We start from the raw sequence: 22983 nt of genomic DNA, 5'->3' as shown, positions 1-22983 counted from the left end.
ATCGCGCGTGTGAAATGCCTTGAGACGTTTTACTACGTTAAAGGTGCTATATAAATGCAAGTTGTTGCTGGCATTTATATTGTACTTGGTCGTGTCTCTCTAAATCATCCCAAAGTGCTTCACACAATAAGTTACTTTAAAGTGCAGTAACGTAGTTATGTATTTGGCTTGAAACTATGCTGTGGGGTGTTGGGGGGTGAACGCTTAATTCAATTAGATGAACAGCTTTGCGCTATATTAATGGCATCATTAACCTATTAAATCATTTCTACTCTAGCAACTATCTATGTAACTCTCTTTTTGTTTCTTATGGCAGGTCAATAATACATACCATGAGGTCTGGTATGACGATCCTCAGAGCATTTCAATGAAGGCATCTATCATGAAGAAATTAAAACTCCGTGGCATAGGCATGTGGAACGGAAATCTCCTGGACTACAGTGATGATCCTGTAGCAGCAAAGCAAACTGAAGAAATGTGGAATGCTCTGTGTCCTTTCTGAGCAAAATTACAAGCTTGAACCATTTAATCTTCTCATAATGTGATCATTCTGTTTTACAAGGAAACTCAGCAAAAAGTGAGCTAGCTTCCAACATTATAAATTAAATTAAAGTAGATCTAGAGAACAGCTTTAACCTTTTATCTAATCAGTTAATTTCTATTCAATGAAAAGCAAATATACTATTGCGATTTGCACCACAAGATCTGGTCACTTCAAGCATCTTAAGTTATTTACAAAATGCACCAAACCTATTCTAATACTTAATAGTGCAGGCTAAAACTTGTTGCCACTAAATACTTACACTTCAGGGAACAATTGAGCTTTCCCGTTGGGTAAAGTCCAGTTATGACATGCACATGTGTGCTGTCTGGTTTATGCACATCTTAATTCTTGATGGGTTTTTTTTAATTATTTTATTTTGCCTTAGGTTATCATTTTGAATCTAGATAACTTTCAGTTTCCTCTGTTAATGGGTGTGAATGGGCCAGCAAATAGTGTCCTGGTTCCTGCTACTGTTTTTTTTTAATTGTAATATTGCAAAACACTGTAACTATTTGACTTTCTAATCCTCCTGAGTGTTTTACAATTGTCTATTCCTGAAAGGCAATTTAAAATTTCTACGTGAATGTTTTTTACAAAATAAAATGCTGTTTTCAAAGTAAGTCTTTTTAGTTGTGGATTTCACTCACCCGCCATATCTGTCTCTGAACTTGGACAACAGTTCCATGCCGACTCCACCCTACCTACGTCAACTTCATCCCACCACGGGACTTCTGACTTTAACTCTGGACTCCCTCTTACTGTCTCCTATCTATTCCCTATTACTACCAGGATATATGTATCCTAATAATTGCTATGTAACCTTACTTTTGCTACTCTCTTCCTTTTAAATACTTGTAGAAGTTCTTGCATTCTGTTTTTATATTTCTTGCTAGTTTACTCATCCTATTTTCTCCCTTTTATCAATGTTTTGGTCATCCTTTACTGGTTTCTAAAGCTCTTTCAATCCTCAGACTTAATACTATTCTTCGCAACATTATAAGCCTCTTTTTAAATCTAATACTAACCTTAACTTCTTTAGTTAGCCACAGATGGATCGCTTTTCCCGTGGAGTTTTTATTTCTCAATGGAATGTATATTCGTTGAAAATTTTGGAATATTTCTTTAAATGTTTGTCACTGCTTATCTACCATCATACCTTTTAATCTAATTTCCTAATCTACCTTAGCCAACTCGCCCCTCATACCTACACAGTTGGCTTTATTTAAGACTCTCGTTTCAGACTGAAGTATTTCACTCTCAAACTCAATGTGAAAATCTGATCATATTATGATCCCTCCCCCAGAGGATTCTTTACTATGTGATTACTAATTAACCCTGTCTCATTACACAATACCAGATCTAAAATAGCCTGTTCCCTGGTTGGTTCCATGACATGTTGTTCTAGGATTCTGTCTTGAATGCATTCCATGAACTTGTCCTCCAGACTACCTTTGCCAATTTAATTTACCCAGTCTATATGAAGATTAAAGTTTCCCATTATTGTATTACCTCTGTTACAAGCTCCTATTATTTGTTTATTAATACTCTGTCCAATGGTATAGCTATTGTTAGGGAGCCTATAAACTACTCCCACCAGTGTTTTCTGCCCCTTGTTATTTCTTATTTCCACCCATTCTGAATCTACTTCCTGATCTTCCGAGCCAAGATTCTTTCTCACTTCTCACTACATTGTCATCCTTAATTATCAGGGCTACCACCCCTCCTTTTCCATTCTGCCTGTCTTTCGAAAAGTCAAGTACCCTAGAATATTTAGTTCCCAACTTTGGTCACCTCGCAACCACGTCTCTGTAATGGCTATTAGATCAAAGCCATCTATCTCTATTTGTGCCACTAATTTGTCTATCTTGCTACGAATGCTTTGTGCATTCTGATAAAGAGCCTTTGGGGGAGAAATTCGGTTGGTAGCGCCAGCGATTAGCGCCTAAAGAGGCCGAGAAGTGGGGCGCTAACCAACTAGCGTCCGGGCGCAGTGAACCCTGCGCCTCTTGCCATATTGAGTGGGCTTTTAGCGCCGGCACTAAATCTTAGCGCCCACTCGCGGGCGCAGGCAGATCATGACGTCATTTCAGTGTGCAACGCCTTTTTGGCGCCCCGGACCGGAAATTCAGTGGCGCCCCCCTCTGTTCCGCCTGGCGCTAATAAGGACTGCTTACCTGGAACATTCCCCAGTCACTCTCGGGCTGGGGGGGCGCTCTTTAAAGGGGACTGCACTGGTATAAAAGCGGCAGCTATTTTGGGAGCACAACTTCTTCGAGACTTTCACAGAGTTGCTGAGCTGCACTCTGAGAGCCATTGCACCAGTGAGCCAGTGCTGGCCAGAGGAACTTCAGCCTTCTGACCATCACCTTGCTGCTGGTGAGCATTTACAACATTAACAATTTCTTGTGCGCTATTATTATGGGGGCTGCATTGGAGGGGAACGTCCTGCTGCTGAACCATCTGGAAAGGGCACAGAGACGCAGGGAGAGAGGGGCAGGAATGGCCTTACGCTGCCAGGGTTTTCCGACAGCAGTTCTCTTACTTGAACATGTCAGAGGAGCAGTGTCTTAGAAGGCTGCGCTTCAGAAAGGAGGTGGTGACTGAGCTGTGCCACCTGCTTCAGCCAGATCTGCAGCCTCAGATAAGGTGCAGGACCTCTCTGTCGGTGGCTGCCAAGATGACTGTTGCCCTGAATTTCTATGCGAGCGGCTCCTTTCAGGCCGCAACTGGGGACATCGCCAACATATCGCAGTTTGCGGTGCATTGCTGCATCCGTCAAGTAACAGATGCCCTATTTAAAAGGAGGCGGCAGTACATCTCCTTCCCTATGACACTGGAGAAGCAGCGGGAGTGCGCAGAGGGCTTCGCAACAATAGCGGATTTCCCCATGGTGCAGGGCACCATTGACTGCACGCACGTGGCTTTGCGGGCGCCTGTTTTGAATCCGGAGGAGTTCCGCAACCGCAAGGGGTTCCATTCCTTGAATGTGCAGCTGGTCTGTGACCACCGACAGCTGATCCTCGCGGTCAATGCTCAGTTCCCAGGCAGCAGCCACGACGCCTTCATCCTGCGCCAGACTTCAGTTGCAGACCTATTCGAGGCCCCGGCTCACCCAGGAGGCTGGCTTCTCGGGGACAAGGGCTATCCTCTGTGCCCGTGGCTGATGACCCCGCTCCGTTCGCCCAGCACCCCTGCTGAAGAGTGCTACAATGCGAGCCATCAGGCGACGAGGAACATAGAAGGAGGAGGAGGAGGATTTGTTGTTGTTGTTCTAGGCCCTTCTCACGGAATGCTTGGTGCCATTCGAAGAGCAGGAATGGAACCGTTCGGATAACCCAAAGCCTATGAAGGGCAGTATGAATGTAAATAGCAGACATGGCCATTGTAAATAAAAAAAAGTTGTTTATTTTGCAAAATGTGCTTCCTTCCAATATGACAAAGCAATGGCAACAGAAAGCAAAACTAACACATAAGTGACTCACACACCCGGGAGACTATCCAAAACATTACTAACATTCAGACCAAGTGTCCACGGCCTTGATTTCTACAAATAAGACGTCTCAGCAGCACCTTCTACTCTTTCCCCCTTGATGGTGATCTACTTCTCTTGCGAGATCGGCCCCTTCCCTCCCTGCAGCTCCTCCGTAATGGGACCCCAGTGGCTGCATCAAGGCTGGGGGAGGCCTGCTGGCTATCCGAAAGTGCAGATGCCCCTGAGGGACGTCCTGGACGACCTCTGGCCTTGGAGGGCCCGGATGCTGACTGCTCCAACTGTGCATGGGTGGAAGCAGTCTGTCCTGCAGGTGGTGGCAGCTGCAGTGGGGACGTGCCAGCGATGGCATCAGGAATGCTGACATCCTGAGAGCGGACAGCAGCTCCCTGGTCGGCCGACACACTGGCACTCTGACGGGGCAGCACCGCAGCATGCGCACCAATCGGCTGGTCCACAGATTGATGCCCTGCTGTGGTGCTGCAAGGGCCCCGGGTAATCCTACCTGATCCAGCGAGGGTGGCAGCAGTCATTGGTCGCGTGGCCTCAATATGCGTCTGCATGAGACCAGCGAGTGATTGCGTGGCAGCACTCAGCACTTGCGTGGCAGGTGCCAGTGCTTCGGTGAAGCCCTGGACAGTCCTTTCCAGTGCTTCGGTGAAGCCCTGGACAGTCCTTTCCAGTGATGACCCGATGCCCTGGACAGTCTTTTCCAGTGCTGCCCCGAAGTCCTGGACAGTCCTTTCCAGTGCTGCCCCAAAGTCCTACGCACTCCTTGCCTGTGCTGCCCCGAAGTCTTGGACACTCCTTGCCAGTGTCTCGATGGATTCAGGCATCCTTGCCACTGCAGCCATCAGCTCAGTGTGCTTGAGCCGAGCCTGGGCGCTCATTTCTGCGAGGGAACGCACCTCTTCTGTGCTCTGTGCAGCAGTACGCGTGGCCTGACTCGCCCTCCGGGGAGACGGCCCCCGAGCTTCCCTACCCCCCTTGCGTTGCTGCAGCCCGCTGGTTCCTGGAACTGCTTCCTCCTCAGAGCATTCCCCCCCGCTCCCCTCCAGGGAAGTACTATCCCCAGTCTGCAGATGGGCTGGCTTGCCTGAGGGTGGAACGGATAGTCCGGCTTCCTCCTGCTCGTCGCCTCCGGAGTCAGTGGCAGTGGCAGCTTGAGGGCCCGGCTCCCGAGTTGGTGATGCAGCATCTGAAAGCAGGGAGGTTGAAGAGTGGCTTTAGCGAAAGGACAGGGTGGCAGCAAGGGATGCAACAGTGCGGCAATGCTCTGACATGGGTCCAGAGTGAAAAAGCATGCTGGTGGGGGGAACAAGTGGAAGGAGAGAGTTCAAAAAGGTGATGACCTTACCATCGCTGTGCACAATGGGGTCAGCAGCTCCAGTGGTGACAGGACCACTCATCCGGCCTCCAACAATCTGGTGGACTCGTTCCTCCAGGTCTGTCAGTGTCTGCAGCTGAGGAGGGCCTCCTCCGGTACGAAGCTGCTCCCTCCGGTTCCTGGCCAGCTTGGCCTGCAGGAGAAAGGACGGGAAGTGATGAAACATGCTGGCCTGAGCTGACATCACATGCCCCCCATGGTAAAATAGCCCTTACATTATGCATTGAGCTGACATCGCATGCCCCCCATGGTAGAATAGCCCTTACATTATGCATTGAGCTGAATGTGCGTGTGTGTTCCCAGAAAGGGCCATGGGTGCTGGCTGACAGATGGCCGTTGGGGCTTCGCGCACCCTCTGGCCATAATGTCAGGTGCAGATGGAGGGATGAAGAAGATTGCGAAAAAGCCACTCACCCTAACGACCCGAGTGAGGTCGTTGAACTTCTTCCTGCATTGCACAGGAGTCCTGGGCACCATGCTGGTTGAGGTGACTCTTTGACAAACTTCCCTCCAAGCCCTGCGGTACTCGCTCTGATGAGGCCTCCTGCCATTGTCGGGGTACAGCACAGCTCGCCGGCGCTCCACTGCGTCAACCAAAGCATCCAATGCCCCATTGGTAAAGCGCTCCGCTCTCTGCCTCACCCTCTCCATATGTTCAAAGTTTGGAACGCCACAGAATGCACAGCGCCGATTTTGAGGCCTACAAGGCGCAGAGTGTGGCTGCTGATCCTAATTGACCCACCCCTTTAAGAGCTGGCCGGCGCCAGCGTGTCTCGTGGAAATCGATTATTGACAGCACCTGCACTGCGCCCGGCCACCGACATATTGAGTAGCGCCGCCGGGTTAGCGCCTTAAGACTCCCGTGCAGCGCCTGAATCAACGCCACAATCACCTTTAGGGGCGCAGCAACCCAATATCACTCGAGGTGGCGATAAGTTGCGTCTGGCGATAAAATTTGCGCAGCGCCAATTCTAGCGCCTCAAACAGGGCTATACACAATTTCTCCCCTTTTAATTTTAACTTTTTACCATTATTCCCTGCTTTCTCCTTATTGGCTGATGCACTATTACCATTAAACTCTGTCCCTTCCTGTCACACTACTTATCTTTACCCAAATCGCTACACTGCTCCATTGCCTTGAGCTTTCTCTTTAGATTTTGAAATTTCCCCTCACCTGACCCCGCCCCCTTTTTATTTTAGAGCCCTATCTACAGCCCTAGTTATTCGATTCTCCAGGACACTGGTCCCAGTCCGGTTTAAGTGGCGACCATCTCAACGGAACAGCTCACACTTTCCCCAGTACTGGTGCCAGTGCCTCATCAATCGAAACTCCTTACTCCCACACCACTCTTTAAGCCATGCCTTTAACTCCCTAATCTGCTTGTCCTTATGCCAATTTGTGCGTGGCTCAGGTAGCAATCCAGAGATTATTACCTTTTTGAGGTTCTGCTTTTCAATTTCTGCTTTTCTAGCTCCTCAAACTCTCTCAGCAGAAACTCATTCCTAGTTCTGCCTATGTCGTTGGACCACGACAACTGGATCCTCCCCCTCCCACTCCAAATTCTTCTCCAGCCATGAGGAGATATCCTTAACCCTGGCACTGGGCAGGCAGCACAGCCTTTGGAACTCCCTGTCGCCGCTGTGGAGAACAGTATCTATCCCCCTGACTATACTGTTCCCTACCACTACAATATTCCTTTTCACTCCTCGATGCATATAATGCAGACGTGATGCTCTCCGCAAACGCCCACATGCTGCAGTTGTGGCATTACCTGCACTACCACCCCTTTATAACCTTGTTTTATTTATTTAGTTAATTAAAATGTATGTATTTATAAGCTAAGTTAATTAGTTTATTTTTTAACTAATTACCAGATCTAGTTTAAGTTCTAGGTAGATGAAATTAAATATTTACCTCGAACCCAAAGCACTACAAATATTGGAGGTAAAAAGCAGCACCTCCTTCCCCCTCTGCTACTAATTCCCAACTTTAACACTCTGTTTAGAAGCACTCCGTTTAAGATCACTCTGCGCAGACCATTTGGAAATATGTCACCGTTTCTTCGTCGTCGCTGGGTCAAAATCCTGGAATTGCCTAACCGCACTGTGGGAAGACCTTCACCACACGGACTGCAGCGGTTAAGAAGAAAGCTCACCACCACCTTCTCAAGGGCAACTGGGGAAGGGCAATAAATGCTGGCCTTGCCAGCGAACCCCCCCCACATCCTTTTGAATTAATAAAAAAATAGAAAAATAATGTTCAGAGACCAGAAGCACCCAACAAATGAGTGAAAAGGGGGAAATGGAGAACCGAAAATAACAGGCAGAGACTGAAGTCTGAAAAGGGGAACTGCTCCACCAGTACAGGGAATTCATTAAACAAATTCGAACATTTTGGGGGGCATTCTGACCAAAATGCGAAAGTCGTACTTTGCGGTGAGGGGTGGCGTTCCGTGGGGACGCGGCGATGGGTGCAAGACCGAAATGCAAAGATGTAATCGGTGAAAGTCTGATGGAAAGTTATGCGGATGGGTTTGCGGGAATGTAGTTCCAGGGGGTCGTTCACCAATGTCAAATTGGTCCCGCTGATTTGGACCTTGTCTTTGTGGTGGGGTAGGGTTAGTAAGGTTCGAGACGTTCAGACTCGTGTCCAGAGCCTCCAGGTCTGCGGACAGCGGCCCAGCTGTCGTCCAGCTGAAGTTAAAACCTTTTGGGGTGGGATTTTTTTTTCAATTTTCCCCTATTTTCGGGTTTTTGGTCGTGCTTAAAAAAAACTGCAACCTGACGCCTGCCAGAGGCAGTGGCTTTGGATCCCTTGCGCAAGGGACAGAATTCTACCTGTTTAAGCCCCTAAAGGAGATCCAAATCGGCCGATGGACCCGAGTCCAGGTCGGGGATGACCCGATTGGCAGGAGAAACTAATTCCCAACCTGGGGAACTCGGGCGCCAAAGAGATTTGGTCGCTGGAGAGAGTACTGGTTAATGAGTTAGAACTTGGAAACCCTTGGAAGTCTCTGTGCCGGAAGGTAAAAGCTCCGTACCGGGGGTTTAGTTGCAGGTGTACGGATGGACATTGGGACATGTCCCGCCAAATTGACACTTGTCATTTGAGCACCTGGGGATTGGTCCAGTGCCCGGAGATTTTCCAAGAACAATTTTCAGAACTTTTTCTGACAGCAGGTGCACTTAGAAAATGGTTAGAAAAGTGACACATTGCAAAAGGTTCAGAATTTTTAAACTAGAGGCCTTTAAGACATAAACGAGCGGATTTTTCAAACTCTTTTGTTGAAATTATGTTGAGCCTCGGCCACATTGGCTCTGGACAGGCAAGGGCTGTGGGGATCGGGCGGAAGGGGGAGTTGAGGTCGAAGATCAGCCATGATCTTATTGAATGGCGGGGCAGGCTCGAGGGGCCATGTGGCCGACTCCTGCTCCCGTTTCTCATGTTCTTGTGTCAAGCTCCGGAGTCTGTCGTCCCCCAAGATGGTGCGGGAATGTGCGCAATGCGTCCCGTTCTGCAAACTGAACATGAGATTTCTCTGGCAAGTTGAGCAAAAGCACACCACTGAGTGTGTATATCTTGACGGTTACTGTTTGCAAACTCCAGTTCATCCTGGCACCAACCTCTCTGTCACATGGAGGCCATGTGCGTAGCAGACACGGCGATGGTGGCTAACAGGGTCTTTGTAGCTCTGTGGGCTCAGCTAAGCAACACTAAATATGGTAATGATAATATGATGATACACAAATCATAAAGACTTGGTACTAATAATCAAAGTGGGGGGAATTTTAACCTAAAAAGTGGATGGTTTGGGGGCGTGTGGGAAGTTAAAGTGTTATAAATGTGAATCCTGACTTGAATCCGCCTCCAACCTGCCCACTTCCTGTTTTAACGGAGGCGGGACGGAGCGAGCAGCCAATCCGCTGCCAGGAGGTGGGCTGTCTATTTAAATATTATAATAAGGCTGAAAGCCTTTATTTTAACCTCTATTTTGTATTTCACTTTAGCTGGTCGGGATTCCCAGGCTGCGTGAAACCCGCCAGTTAAAGCAAGGCGAGGACTGCTGGATCCAGGAGGTAAGCGTCCCTACCTAACCCACCCCGCTCGATCGGAAACACTCCCACGAGGCCGCCGATCATCCCCCAGGCCTCCACTTTCCCACCAGATCATCCCCCTGCAAGCCTCTGATTGCTCCCCCAGGCGTCCAATTACTTTCCCCAGGCCTTTGATTCCACCCCAGGCCTCCCCGCTGACCTCAGATCCCCCCGCAGGCCTCAGATCCCCCCGCAGGCCTCAGATCCCCCCACGAGGACCCCCCGTGCTCCTCCAGGCCCGCGATCTCTGCCTATCCCCACCATCAACTCCAGGCCCGCGATCTCTGCCTATCCCCACCATCAACTCCAGGCCCGCGATCTCTGCCTATCCCCACCATCAACTCCAGGCCCGCGATCTCTGCCTATCCCCACCTTCAACTCCAGGCCCGCAATCTCTGCCTATCCCCCCGTGCTTCTCCAGGCCCGCGATCTCTGCCTATCCCCCCATGCTCCTCCAGGCCCGCGATCTCTGCCTATCCCCACCATCAACTCCAGGCCCGCGATCTCTGCCGATCCCCCCGTGCTTCTCCAGGCCCGCAATCTCTGCCTATCCCCCCCGTGCTCCTCCAGGCCCGCGATCTCTGCCTATCCCCACCATCAACTCCAGGCCCGCAATCTCTGCCTATCCCCCCGTGCTCCTCCAGGCCCGCGATCTCTGCCTATCCCCACCTTCAACTCCAGGCCCGCGATCTCTGCCGATCCCCCCGTGCTCCTCCAGGCCCGCGATCTCTGCCTATCCCCACCATCAACTCCAGGCCCACGATCTCTGCCTATCCCCCCGTGCTCCTCCAGGCCCGCGATCTCTGCCTATCCCCACCATCAACTCCAGGCCCGCGATCTCTGCCGATCCCCCCGTGCTTCTCCAGGCCCGCAATCTCTGCCTATCCCCCCCGTGCTCCTCCAGGCCCGCAATCTCTGCCTATCCCCCCCGTGCTCCTCCAGGCCCACGATCTCTGCCTATCCCCCCGTGCTCCTCCAGGCCCGCAATCGCTGCCTATCCCCCTGTGCTCCTCCAGGCCCGCGATCTCTGCCTATCCCCCCGTGCTCCTCCAGGCCCGCAATCGCTGCCTATCCCCCTGTGCTCCTCCAGGCCCGCGATCTCTGCCGATCCCCCCGTGCTTCTCCAGGCCCGCAATCTCTGCCTATCCCCCCCGTGCTCCTCCAGGCCCACGATCTCTGCCTATCCCCCTGTGTGGAGATGCCAGTGTTGGACTGGGGTGGACAAATGTAAGAAATCACACAACACCAGGTTATAGTCCAACAGCTTTATTTGAAATCACAAGCTTTCGGAGCGCTGCTCCTTCGTCAGGTGAAGTGGAGAGATGCATAAAAACACAACTTATATAGTCAGAGAATAATGTCAGATGTTTACAGGTAATCTTTCTAACTGCCATTTATCACACCTCGGCAGAGAGATAATCACAGCAATCAAAGGTGTAAATGGTGTCCAAACAGGTTAGTCAGGAAAACATTACATCAAAGAACAATGAGGTGGGGTCACAAGGGGTCAAATGTTGCAGATGCTGGGGTCTGTATGCCGAGGTGTGATAAATGGCAGTTAGAAAGATTACCTGTAAACATCTGACATTATTCTCCGACTATATAAGTTGTGTTTTTATGCATCTCTCCACTTCACCTGATGAAGGAGCAGCGCTCCGAAAGCTTGTGATTTCAAATAAAGCTGTTGGACTATAACCTGGTGTTGTGTGATTTCTTACATTTATCCCCCTGTGCTCCTCCAGGCCCGCGATCTCTGCCTATCCCCCCGTGCTCCTCCAGGCCCGCGATCTCTGCCTATCCCCCGTGCTCCTCCAGGCCCGCAATCTCTGCCTATCTCCCTGTGCTTCTCCAGACCCGCGATCACTGCCTATCCCCCCGTGCTCCTCCAGGCCCGCAATCGCTGCCTATCCCCCCGTGCTCCTCCAGGCCCGCAATCTCTGCCTATCTCCCCGTGCTTCTCCAGGCCCGCGATCACTGCCTATCCCCCCGTGCTTCTCCAGGCCCGCGATCACTGCCTATCCCCCCGTGCTCCTCCAGGCCCGTGATCTCTGCCTATCCCCACCATCAACTCCAGGCCCGCGATCTCTGCCTATCCCCCCGTGTGAAACAACTCACCTGCCGAATCAACTAGCCCTGAAAATGGATGGCGCTGGAGCATCGGGCCCATACCCGGCCGTCGCCGGCAATGGAGAGCCCGCGGGGGCTAGGCCGCGATGAGTAGGAGGGCCGCTGCGGTGAGCACGGAAGCCCAGGGTGCGGGCCCGGGTGGAGCCGCGGCAGGTGCAGATCTTGGTGGTAGTAGCAAATATTCAAATGAGAACTTTGAAGGTCAAAGTAGAGAAGGGTTCCATGTGAACATGAGCTGGAGTCCGAGCTTCAAACACTGCGACACATCAGGGAGGGGGAGAGTTACTTGGACTCTGTGTTCCAGGAAGTAGTCACACCAATTAGATTAACTAATTCAGATGTAGTCCGTGGTCAGGGACAGGAGGGTGTGACTATGAGTGAGGCAGGTACGGGGATCCAGGAGGTAGTGTTGGAGGAGCCGCAGCCCTTGCTCTTGTCCAACAGGTTCGAGGTGTTAACCCCTCGCTTCTGTGAGGAGGATCAACCCCAAACTTGGGGAATCAAGGTTCGCTGCTTTAGGAGACTAAACACGCCGGTCAGTCTATTGTCACTTTCTCAGTAATACACAAAGTCAGAAACTGTAAAATAAGTAAAGTTTTATTCCGGTAGCCGGTACTGGACTTCACTCTGAGAAACCCCTTGTGTTTGCACACAAGGAAGTCTCCTCTAGAGTGCGCCCCTAGACTCACGGGGCTACAATATTTATACATTTTCATAAATTGCAAGTCATCATGAGAATACAGAAAACTAGGCGATCACACGCTGCACAAGTCATTTGTTTCTTTTTACAGAGCTCTGTTTAAAATTCACTTTTAACTTTCAACAAAATTCAACCATGAGACTGTCTCCATCAGTTATCTAAACATTCTGTTCCTGTCCTTTCTTATCTATGTGTACTGCATTCCCACAGTCCTGCATCAGTTTTTACATTTAAACTATTCACTGCATGTCAAGTAGTCCATCATGCTTTGCGAATCATTGGTAAGGCAGTATGGGATTAATCCAGCTTAACATTCCCTCCTTTTATCATTACATGATAACCTCGACCTTTTCTCTACATACTGCACAGGGTGTCACTTATTCCATATATACGTTTAAAGATTATATTTTTATCATTCATAGTTTCCTTTGAACCTATACAGCATATATGGTTATCCGAGTCAGTCGCCCTACTTCAGTTGGGAATTAAATGCAATATACAATATAAGCATGCAATCAAGCAAAGGTAACCCGTTATCAATGTCCAGGGGTTGGGTCCATTCTTGTCCCATTTTATCTTAGTATTATGCCGAATCTTCGTAAATGCTATTATCTTCCTCTAATTCTTGCAGCTTTTCCATGTTAATCCTAGTCCAATCCTGTGTGACATTGACATTTCCTTGAGGTTGATTGATTATAACCATCTGCTTTTCACCTCCTGATCCACACTTAATCAGTCGGTTGATTATCACCGAGACTAGTACATATAAGACAACCAGACAAATGACCCATTCCAAGATGGTTCTAAACAGTCCTCCAAATAGTCCATCTAATAGACACAACGGTCCCCATCCACAATTTCCCGTTGTGTGATCAATGTCTCCGGCCTCCTTTCCCTTTCTTTCAATTTCATCAGTTTCGTTTTGGATCTGCTTTGAGAAATCACTAATGTCCGTACAACATTCTGCTCCGATAACTGCGCATGCTCCTCCTTGTGCATGTAAAACATAATCTAGTGCCATCCTGTTTTGTAGGGCAAACATTCTTATTTGGCCCATTTCCTTATTGATCAGTTTCAACGCCATGGCTATGTCTCTGTCAATATCCTCCACATCCTGTGCCAAATTTCTTATTTCATCTAATGCCATCATTACTCTGTAAGATGATATTAAAGTTCCTAGGAGTCGGTTCCACCAGTTTTGGTGGTGTGTTTTGAAAGGATCTGAGCCCAAGAGTTTGCGCATGGCGAAATTAGTCCCATAATTTCTTTTTTTCCATTGACTGTAGGTTGGGTATTCACTCGGAATTTCATCTTCAAGTCTGAAGGCTGGAACAATAAATGCTATAGCACATCTTCCTTTAAAATTATTTGGTAAATATGGGTATCCAGTATGATTGCACACCCACATAGTCCCTTCAAGTGCTCTCAGAGAACACTGGTATGATCGTCTGGCTAGGTTCTCTAGATTCCATTCTGAAGTTTGCAGACATTTGGTATGTCCTTTTGAATTATCATGGGGTTTGGTAGGTCATATAATTTCGTTGTGTTGTCCCTCTCTTTTACCATTTATGGAGATGATGATGTCACAAAATGTGGGGAAAAGCGCCCCAACCTCCACTTCACCAATTTTTGATTCTATGCACCATTCAAAATGCGGAACGATTGTTATCGATATACCTTCTACATTGGTACATTTTTTACAGTTATCGGTTCCAGTGCAATATTCTTTGGACCAGGGTCGTATTTCGTGCCTTGTCAAGTTGCACTCTTTATCGGAAGCATATGTAAGTTTGGCTTGTTTATGCATTAAGTCGCATATCAGACAGTCGTCAGATGTGACTGCCATCAATGGAAAACCTCCCGCCGTTCCTACTGGCCTTGGAGTACATAGTTTTGATTTATTCTTCCATGGGTGGTTTTCTATAGTTTGTGCCTTTTTGTAGATATTTTGTATCTTCTCGAGCCACTTCTGGTATAGATTTTCTCCTTGAGATGCCAGGGGTTTCCTTCCTCCTCTTTTTATGAGGGAACCATTTATATTTATTAGTGCCGATAACTGTACTCGATTCTGACCATGACAACACTCGTTTACGTGGGTCTGATCATAAACGTATACATCCTTATGGGACCAATTTCTTCCGGGATCATACATATTCTGCCATCCTGGGAAATTATAAGAATTTTTCCATCTTGGTTTATGTACAGTGATGTTACATTGGCTATCATACTGGCCTTTGTAGTTTCCAGTTCTATTTAAAGAGTGCTTGGTAAAATTGCATAGACACCAGTATGTTCCTGGTGCATTTACACACATCCGACCTGTAGAATTTAATTGATGTGATAACACCACCTGAAAGGGGTCCAGTGGGCATCTAGTAATGTTTTTACATTCATTCACACCATATATATGTTACATATTTGAAGATTATTTTGCCCCGCCTGGGGTCTCCTCTACATTGCTCCGGATCTTCTCTTTCGGTGTGCTCAATTAATTCTGCCCCGCCTGGGGTATCCTCTGTTTCTTCTATCTTTCCTGATGTTACCCCGCCTGGGGTCTCCTCTGTCGCTGTTGAGGTTATGTCCATTATGACAAGAGCGGTGATGACAACTTGCAGTGTGAAGCGTGAATCCATTTTGTCTTTCCTTCGACCTTCACTGCGGTATGCGTGGTTAATAGTACTTGATAGGGTCCCTTCCACCTGGGTTCTAATCCTTTTCGGTAGAAGTTCTTTACGAAAACATAATCACCCGGTTTGAGTCGATGACAGGCGTCCTCTGGTGTTGGTTTAGTAACAGCTGTTACCTGTTGATGAGACAACTTTAAAGCAGAGGTTAGTGACATACAATAAGACATCATCTGATTGTCCGTTACATGAATATCTATTTGTCTGTCGTCTTGGATGGGAGCCGAGAACGGGGTTCTTAAAGGTCTTCCGAAGATAATTTCTGCTGGTGATAATCCTGTCTTTCATTGGTAATACTTCTGGCCATTTTAATTTGGTTTCTACACAAAGTTTGGCCAATTTTAGTTTTAAGGCTCCATTAGCCCTTTCCACCAGTCCTGCTGATTGTGGATGGAGCGGGCAATGTAAATGTTGCCTAATATTGACAACATTGCAAAGTTCAGCATTAATTTCTGCAACAAGATGTGGTCCGTTGTCGGAACTCAATTGTATTGGCACTCCGAACCTTGGCACAATATCTTTCAGTATTATTTTGCACACAGTCTTCGCAGTATTGTTCCTTGTTGGGAAGGCTTCTATCCATTTACTAAATACATCAATGATAACTAGTACATATTTATATCCATAAGCTGATTCTAATTGTACAAAATCTAACTGCAGTATTTGAAAAGGGACCATCTGGGATAGGAGTTGTTGCTGTTACTGTTGGTATGGCTTTTCCTGGGTTGTGTTGCTGACATATCAGACAGTGATCAATTGTCTGCTGTGCCACTTTTTCCCAATTTGGGTTGTACCAAGAATTTTCCAATTTGGAGCAACTATCCTTCCCTTCGGGTTGGCATATAGTTGTGTCAAAGGACCCTTTTTACAATTTTCTTTTATCCACTTTTGTTTTTCATTTTCAGGAGCGTTCTCCTGGTGCTTTTGTACATCTTCCAACGATGGGGCACAAGAGGGATACTTACTTCCCTCCCTCCTTTTGTTCCAACTGGGGCATTTGTTTTTGGTCCTCATACATAGCGGCATATTTTGCTGCTTCATCTGCCAATCTATTCCCCTCGGCAACCTGTGTATGTAACCGTGTGTGTGCCTGGTATTTTACTATGGCTAATTCCCTGGGTAGTAATACTGCCTGCGTCAATCTTTCTACCTGTACTTGGTTCAATATGGGAGTTCCAGATGTGGTCAGAAAACCCTTCCTTTTCCATACTATTCCGAAATCATGCGCTAATCCGAAGGCATATCTCGAGTCCGTATAAATATTTACTTTCATCCCTTCTGATAATTCGTATGCTCTTGCTAGTGCGTGTAATTCTGCTTTCTGTGCTGACCAATGATTTGGAAGTTTACCTGATTCTACCACATTTGGTGATTCTATAATTGCGTATCCTATCTGTCCTTCACCTGTATCTGATCTAGAGGCTGATCCATCCACAAAGTACTCATGGTCTGGGTTATTCAAAGGCACGTCCTTTAAATCAGGTCTGATTATCGTTTGGGTCTCAATTTTTGTTACACAGTCATGTATTGGTTCACCTACATGTTCTGTGGGTTAATCTCATATCTACTTATCCTTGCCGACGTCATGTGCTGTGTGGATAATTTGTTCAGTAATCGGTAGTAGTCACATACAACCTAAATAGTCTATCATACATTGGTCTTCCTAAGGGCGGGGCCTCTCTTGAGGCTTGTTTTAAAGAATTGAACGCATCTCTTTGTGCTTCTGATAGAACGAACGGTTCTCTAACCTGTGATCCTGTTAGTATAGTTAGGGACCTCGTATGTTTAGTGATTTCTGGTATCCATCTGTCCTGCAGAAATTTATTAATCCTAAAAATGCTCGTATTCCTCTTTTAGTGGTAGGTTCCGGATGTTGGGATATTGTTTGGGTCCTTTCTGAGAGCAGGACTTTTTCATCTGGTGTCAGAATGTGCCCTAAGTATGTTACATGCTTTTTGCAAAATTGAATCTTTGCTTTTGATACTACATACCCTTCCCTTGACAAATGGTTCAAAATGAATTTTGTATCTATTTGACAATCCATCGCTGTTGCCGGGACTGAGCTGAAGCCAATAATTCCCCCAATCTCACCAATGTTTGAGTGATAATTTCATCATCCTCTGATGCTTCATCGTATGGCAATTGTTCAAAAGCTTGTTTCGTAATTAACATATCCTGCTCTACTTTATCCACAGCTGCCGTCGCGTCTTTAGCCGATTTCTCAGCCATCGGGTACATTCTCATTTCGTAATTCATTGCACATTGCACATTAGTTGACACACACACGCACCATGCAACTTCAATCACAACTTCTAGCCGCAGTCATGATCGCGAGAGAGAAAGAGAGAGAGAGAGAGAGAAAGCGCGCAGCCTGTGACCTCGAAGAGGGAAGCACAGGCGGGACAGCACACTGAAGATGAATGAGCACACACTCGGCAGGTTTTTTATTATTCTTAACTACATCTTACACTCTCAATCACTTTCCTTTAATTACCATTCATATCTCATTCATGAGTCCTGGAGAAACTTTACTGTCCAGTACTATATTTAAGATAGAAAACATAGATCAAACATTCTCACTTGATCCAAGTTATTAACACTTTTTTATTTATCATTATTTTAGAGGATATTTTATTTTCCCAAAAGTAACCCAATATATAGTGCCTGAGTCCATTTCGTCATTTCAAAATTATCCCAAAATCCAAACAGCAGTATTATTGTACCGGCAGGTTTTGTCAATGTTCAATTTCATTTCTATCAATTTATCCTCCATTTCCAATTTCAGAAACAAGTAATTCTCAGGCTAGGTAGCTTACACAGTGTTTTAACATTAGTGACAGAAGTGCTGCAATTAGTTTACAAGGTAACTTCCATATCACAAAAGAAAGAAGAGACTCCAGTGTGACTCTGCTTAGAGCCCAAGGTTAAGTTATCAAATCATAAATTCCTTCTGTCACTGGGGAAATATTAACTTAAAATTAAGAAACTTAAATTATTTAACGTCCAATGGCCTAGAAATTGGGTATAGCCTCGCTTGAGGCGTTAGAACTGGCGAAGCGCTAAGTTTATAGCCAGACGAAAGTTATCGCTGCCTGGCGAGATATTGGGTTGCATCGCCCCCAAAGGGGATTGAGGCGCTAATTCAGCCGTTGCACGGTGCTCTTAAGGCGCAAAAGTTCAGGCGCTACTCAATATCGACGCGGACGGGCGCAGCGCAGGTGATCTCAATTACAGGAAACCACGAGACCTCCAGGCGCCGGCCGGCTCTTAAAGGGGTGGGTCAGTCAGCCTGAGCTTCAACACCCAATGCCCTGTAGGCCTCAGATTCGGCGCTCGTCCTTGTCTGGTGGTACAAACTTGTTCAGCATGGAGAAGGTTAGACAGAGAGCAGAGCGCTTCAGCACTGAGGCTCTGGACCACTTGGTGGCTGCAGTTGAGCGGCATCGAGAGGTCCTGTATCCGGATAATGGCAAGAGGCTGAATCAGAAGGCTTACCGACGATCTTGGAGGGAGGTTGCTGTGAGGGTCAACTCCAGCAGCATGGCGACCAGGACCCCTGTTCAGTGCAGGAAGAAATTCAACAACCTCACACGGATCGTTAGGGTGAGTGATGGTTTAGCAATCTTCTGATTCCCTCCATCTGCAGCTGACTTCGGGCACCCTGCTGCAATGATGCCCCAATGGCCATCTGTCAGCATGCACCCATGGCCCTTTCTGGGCACACAGATGGACAGATGTCTCAAGGCCTCATGTAAGGGCTCTTGCACCATGGGGGGCATGCGATGATCTCTCAAGGCCTCATGTTACAGAACTTCCCCTTTCCCCTGCAGTCCAAGCTGGCGATGATCCGAAAGGAGCAGCGTCGAACCGGTGGCGGACCTCCACAAGTGGTCACTCTGACGGATCTGGAGGAGAGAGTGCACCAGATACTTGGAGGATGTCTGTCTGGTCCTGTGGCCACTGCATCTGCCGACCCCATTACCGACAGCAAGGGTAAGTCTCTCACCTTTTTCACCTGTTGCCTTCCACTTGGTCCCCCCGCCAGCATGCATCCTCAGTGTGCAGCCATGTCAGAGCCTTGCCGCAATCTGGCATGCCTTTCAGCAAAGCTGTCCTTTTGCTAAAGCCACTCTTCCACCTCCCACTTTCAGATGAAGCAGCACCAACTCGGGCTCAACGCGCTGAAGCTGCCAGTGCCACCGGAGGCGAGGACCAGGAGGAATCCGGACCAGCCATTGCAGAATCCGGGGAGCTGACACATCTACAGACTGGGGATAGTAGTCCACTGGAGGGGAGTGGGGGGGGGCTCTGAGGATGAACCAGTTGCCGGACCAAGCGGCATGCAGCAACGCACGGGGGATAGGCAAGTTCGGCCACCGTCTCCCCGGAGAGGTCGTGATGACTGCTGCACAGAGTGCAGATGAGGTGCGTCGCCTGGCTGAGATGAGCAAACAGGCCCAGGTCAGACACACGGAGCTGATGGCTGCAGTCGAGAAGATGCCTGAGTCAATAGATTCATTGGCTAAGAGTATGTTGGACTTCGGGGCAACAATGGAGAGGACTCTCCAGGGCTTTGGGGCAACAATGGACAGGACTCTGCAGGTGTTCGGGGCAACAATGGACAGGTCTATCCAGGGCTTCGGGGCAACAATGGACAGGACTATCCAGGGCTTCGGCCCAACAATGGAGAGGACTGTCCACGGCTTTGAGTCGGCTATGGAAAGGACTGTTCAGGGCTTCGGACAATCCCTGGAAAGGTCTGTGCAGGGCTTGTCCGAGGCAGTGGAGCGGTCGGCACCGGGCTTGTCCGAAGCAATGGGAAGAACTGTCCAGGCCTTCTCCGAAGCACTGGCACCTGGCACACAGGTCCTCACTGTTGCCACGCAGTCACTTGCTGGGCTCCTCCACAGCCAGATTGACGCTACGCGATCTCTCACTGTAGCCACCCTCTCTGCATCAGTTAGGATCACCCCGGGCCCTTCCAGTCCCATACAAGGCCAGGAATCAGTGGAGCCTGCGATTGTGGCGGTAGAGCTGACCCGCTCCCCTCAGATAGCCAGTGTGTCGTCCAACCATGGTGCAGGTGTCCTCTCTCGGCAGGAGACCACTGCACATGCCAGCGCTGGGACGCCTGCATTGCAGCTGCCACCACCTGCAGGCCACACTGCTTCCAGCCATGGTCACATCAAGCATCCTGCGTCCGCACCCTCCAAGCCCAGAGGTCGGCCAGACCGTCCCTCAGGGGCTTCTGCGCTTCCAGACAGTCAGCAGGCATCCCCCAGCCTTGAGGCCGCCACTGGGGTCCAATTACGTCGGAGCAGCAGGGAGGGATGGGGCCGGGCGTGAAAGAGAAGTCGTTCTCCCTCAAGGGGCCAGTTGTAGAGGGAGGTGCTGAGACGTTTGTTTGTCCAAATGCAAGGACACCCTCACCTGTTGTTATATTTGCAGAAGGTTTGTTGAGTTTTGCGGCTTTGCCGAACAGTTCACAGTTACTTTGAAAGTTATGGTTTCTGTTGACATTACGTTGTTTAGCTGTAATGAAAGACTTTTGTGCCAATAAACAGAAGTTTCAATGTGGCATGGTGCATGTGACTAGTTTCAGTGATGCTGGCATTCAGAGGCCGTCAAACATCCAAAGTGCGCATGAGTTAAGACTCTCATCATTCCGCCACAGGGGTCTCGACACGAGTCCAGATGAGCCTGTGACGTATGGCCCTTCCACTTTCAGCAGCCCTTCCATCTTCCTCCTCCTCCTCCTCCTCCTCATCCTCATCCTCCTCCGCCTGCTCTTCCTCCTCCTCCTCCTCCTCCTCATCCTCCTCCTCCTCCGCCTGCTCTTCCTCCTCCTCCTCCTCCTCCGCCTGCTCTTCCTCCTCCTCCTCCGCCTGCTCTTCCTCCTCCTCCTCCTCCGCCTGCTCTTCCTCCTCCTCCTCCTCCTCATCCTCATACTCCTCCGCCTGCTCTGCTGGTCGTTGAGGGACAGCTGGAATTGGCTGTGTGCGTCGATTCGCCAAGTTGTGGAGCATGCAGCAGACGACGACGATGTGTCCCACTTGCTGCGGCGAGTACTGCAGGGATCCCCCCGAACCTTCCAGACATTGGAAACGCTTTTTGACAACACCAATAGTGTGCTGTTTACTGTGCCTGGTCACCTGATGGCCGCTGCTGATCAGCTCTTCTGCTGGGGTGTCGGCCACACGGAGTGTTGTCAACAGCCATGGCCAGAGAGGATAGCCCTTGTCCCCAGTAAGCCAGCCTCGTCTTCGAGGCAGCCCCTCAAAAAGGTTACAAACTGAGGTCAGCCGCAGGATAAAGGCATCGTGGCTGCACCCTGGGAAATGCGCGGTGACTGCCATGATAATTTGCCGGTGGTCACAGACCAGCTGCATGTTGAGGGAGTGCAACCCCTTGCGGTTGCGGAAGTCCTAAGGATGATGGCATGGCGCCCTCAAAGCCACGTGTGTGCTGTCACTCACCCCCTGCACCATGGGGAAGTCCGCAATAGAAGCGACACCCTGCGCACCCTCCGCCTGCTTGTGCAGGGTCCGAGGGAAGGTAATAAATTGACGCCTTCACCTATAAAGGGCTTCTGTAACTTGCCGGATGCAACAGTGGACTGCAACCTGAGCGACAGTCGCAATGTCCCCAATGGCTGACTGAAAGGATCCATTGGCATAAAAATGGAGGCCATCAGTCAGTTTAGCCATCACGGACAGAGAGGTTCTGCAGCGTTCACGCGGCTGCAGATCATGACCAAACAGGTGGCACAGATCAGTAACAATGTCCCTCCAGAATCGGAGCCTTCCCAAACACTGCTCCTCTGACATGTCAAGGCTTCTCACCTGCTGCCTAAAGACCCTCGCAGCTTCCCGTCGGATTGGCCGACCTCCATTGGCTCTCCTCCTTCTGGCCAATCCCAGCCCTCTCTCCCGCCGTCTCTCTGCCCCTTCACAGTGTTGGGCAATGAGGCCGTCGCCCCTCCAAACAAGCTCTCATTCCGATGCCAGTTGGTCAAAAGGCTTTTAGGTGTAGTGCTGCAAGTGCTTCGGACAGGTTTGAAGGACCCAAGTACTGTAAAGCTAAATTCCCAGAACTCCGCTCCACATTAGCTCGCCAACTCTCTCCAGCAACGATCGCAATGAGCAGGCCAAGTGGCAGAAGATTCTGCACTAAAGCTGTCCCCTTTAAATAGCGCCCCCCTACTCCGAGAAGGGCCTGTTAGCCCTCCTTCGAACTGTCACTAATAGCGCTGGGCGCTAAGGCTCCGGGCACCACCCAATATGCGCTCAGGCGCTCCTAGAAGGCGTTGCACACTGAAATGACGTCATGAACTGCTTGCGCTCGCGGGCGCGCGCAAACACTTAGTGCAGGCGCTAAATGTATAGTCAATATCTGAGTTGTCGCTATCTTCATAGCGTCCGCCCCAACATAGGGCTTTGCCCCAATTCTAGGTCTCTTTAGGCGCTCAGCGCCGGCGCTACCAACCCAATTTCTAGGCCATTGAGTATAACTGGAGAAAATTAGTCTTTCACATTTAAACAAATCAAATCAAACTGCTTTAGAAGATTTCACCATAGCAACTGCGACTCCAAGGTTAAATCTTAGACTGAAACTTAATCTTTTGAAAAACAAACTTTTGTTGTTCTTCTCAGTTTTTACACACCATCACTTTTAAATTGTAGTTCAAAGATTTTTTCTTGGGGCACAATCTTATTCGCACATTCTTAAAACTTCCAAAATCAAATCAAAATGCTTTTAACACAGAGGAGTGGGTGGAGCTAAAACATACATAACAGAATCTTTCTTTTAAAGACAGACTTTTCAGACAAAAGAAATACTGTAACTTCTTAAACATTCATAGTCAGAAAAACAGTCATACTTTAACACACACTTTCACACAAACTGAAATTCCAGCATTTTTTTAAGGATCCTTTCACTCAGCAAATCTTGTGTTTT

General features: G+C 48.7%; 1 protein-coding gene across 1 annotated transcript in view; it reads left to right on the top strand.

Annotated features, from left to right (window-relative positions):
- LOC147122395 (di-N-acetylchitobiase-like) overlaps nt 1-1164 on the top strand; it is a 30711-nt gene extending 29547 nt beyond the window's left edge. Inside the window, exon 7 of the mRNA XM_085983517.1 lies at nt 317-1164. Coding sequence (XP_085839643.1) covers nt 317-502 — 186 coding nt within the window. The 3' untranslated portion in view covers nt 503-1164. The remainder of the gene's footprint in view (nt 1-316) is intronic.
- Nucleotides 1165-22983: the final 21819 nt, after the last annotated feature.

Source organism: Somniosus microcephalus, chromosome 3, assembly GCF_052327205.1.
Source record: "Somniosus microcephalus isolate GS21.2 chromosome 3, FLI_Smic_1.0, whole genome shotgun sequence".
In the NCBI taxonomy this organism is placed as follows: domain Eukaryota; kingdom Metazoa; phylum Chordata; class Chondrichthyes; order Squaliformes; family Somniosidae; genus Somniosus; species Somniosus microcephalus.
This window is presented reverse-complemented; position numbering and strand designations above follow the sequence as displayed.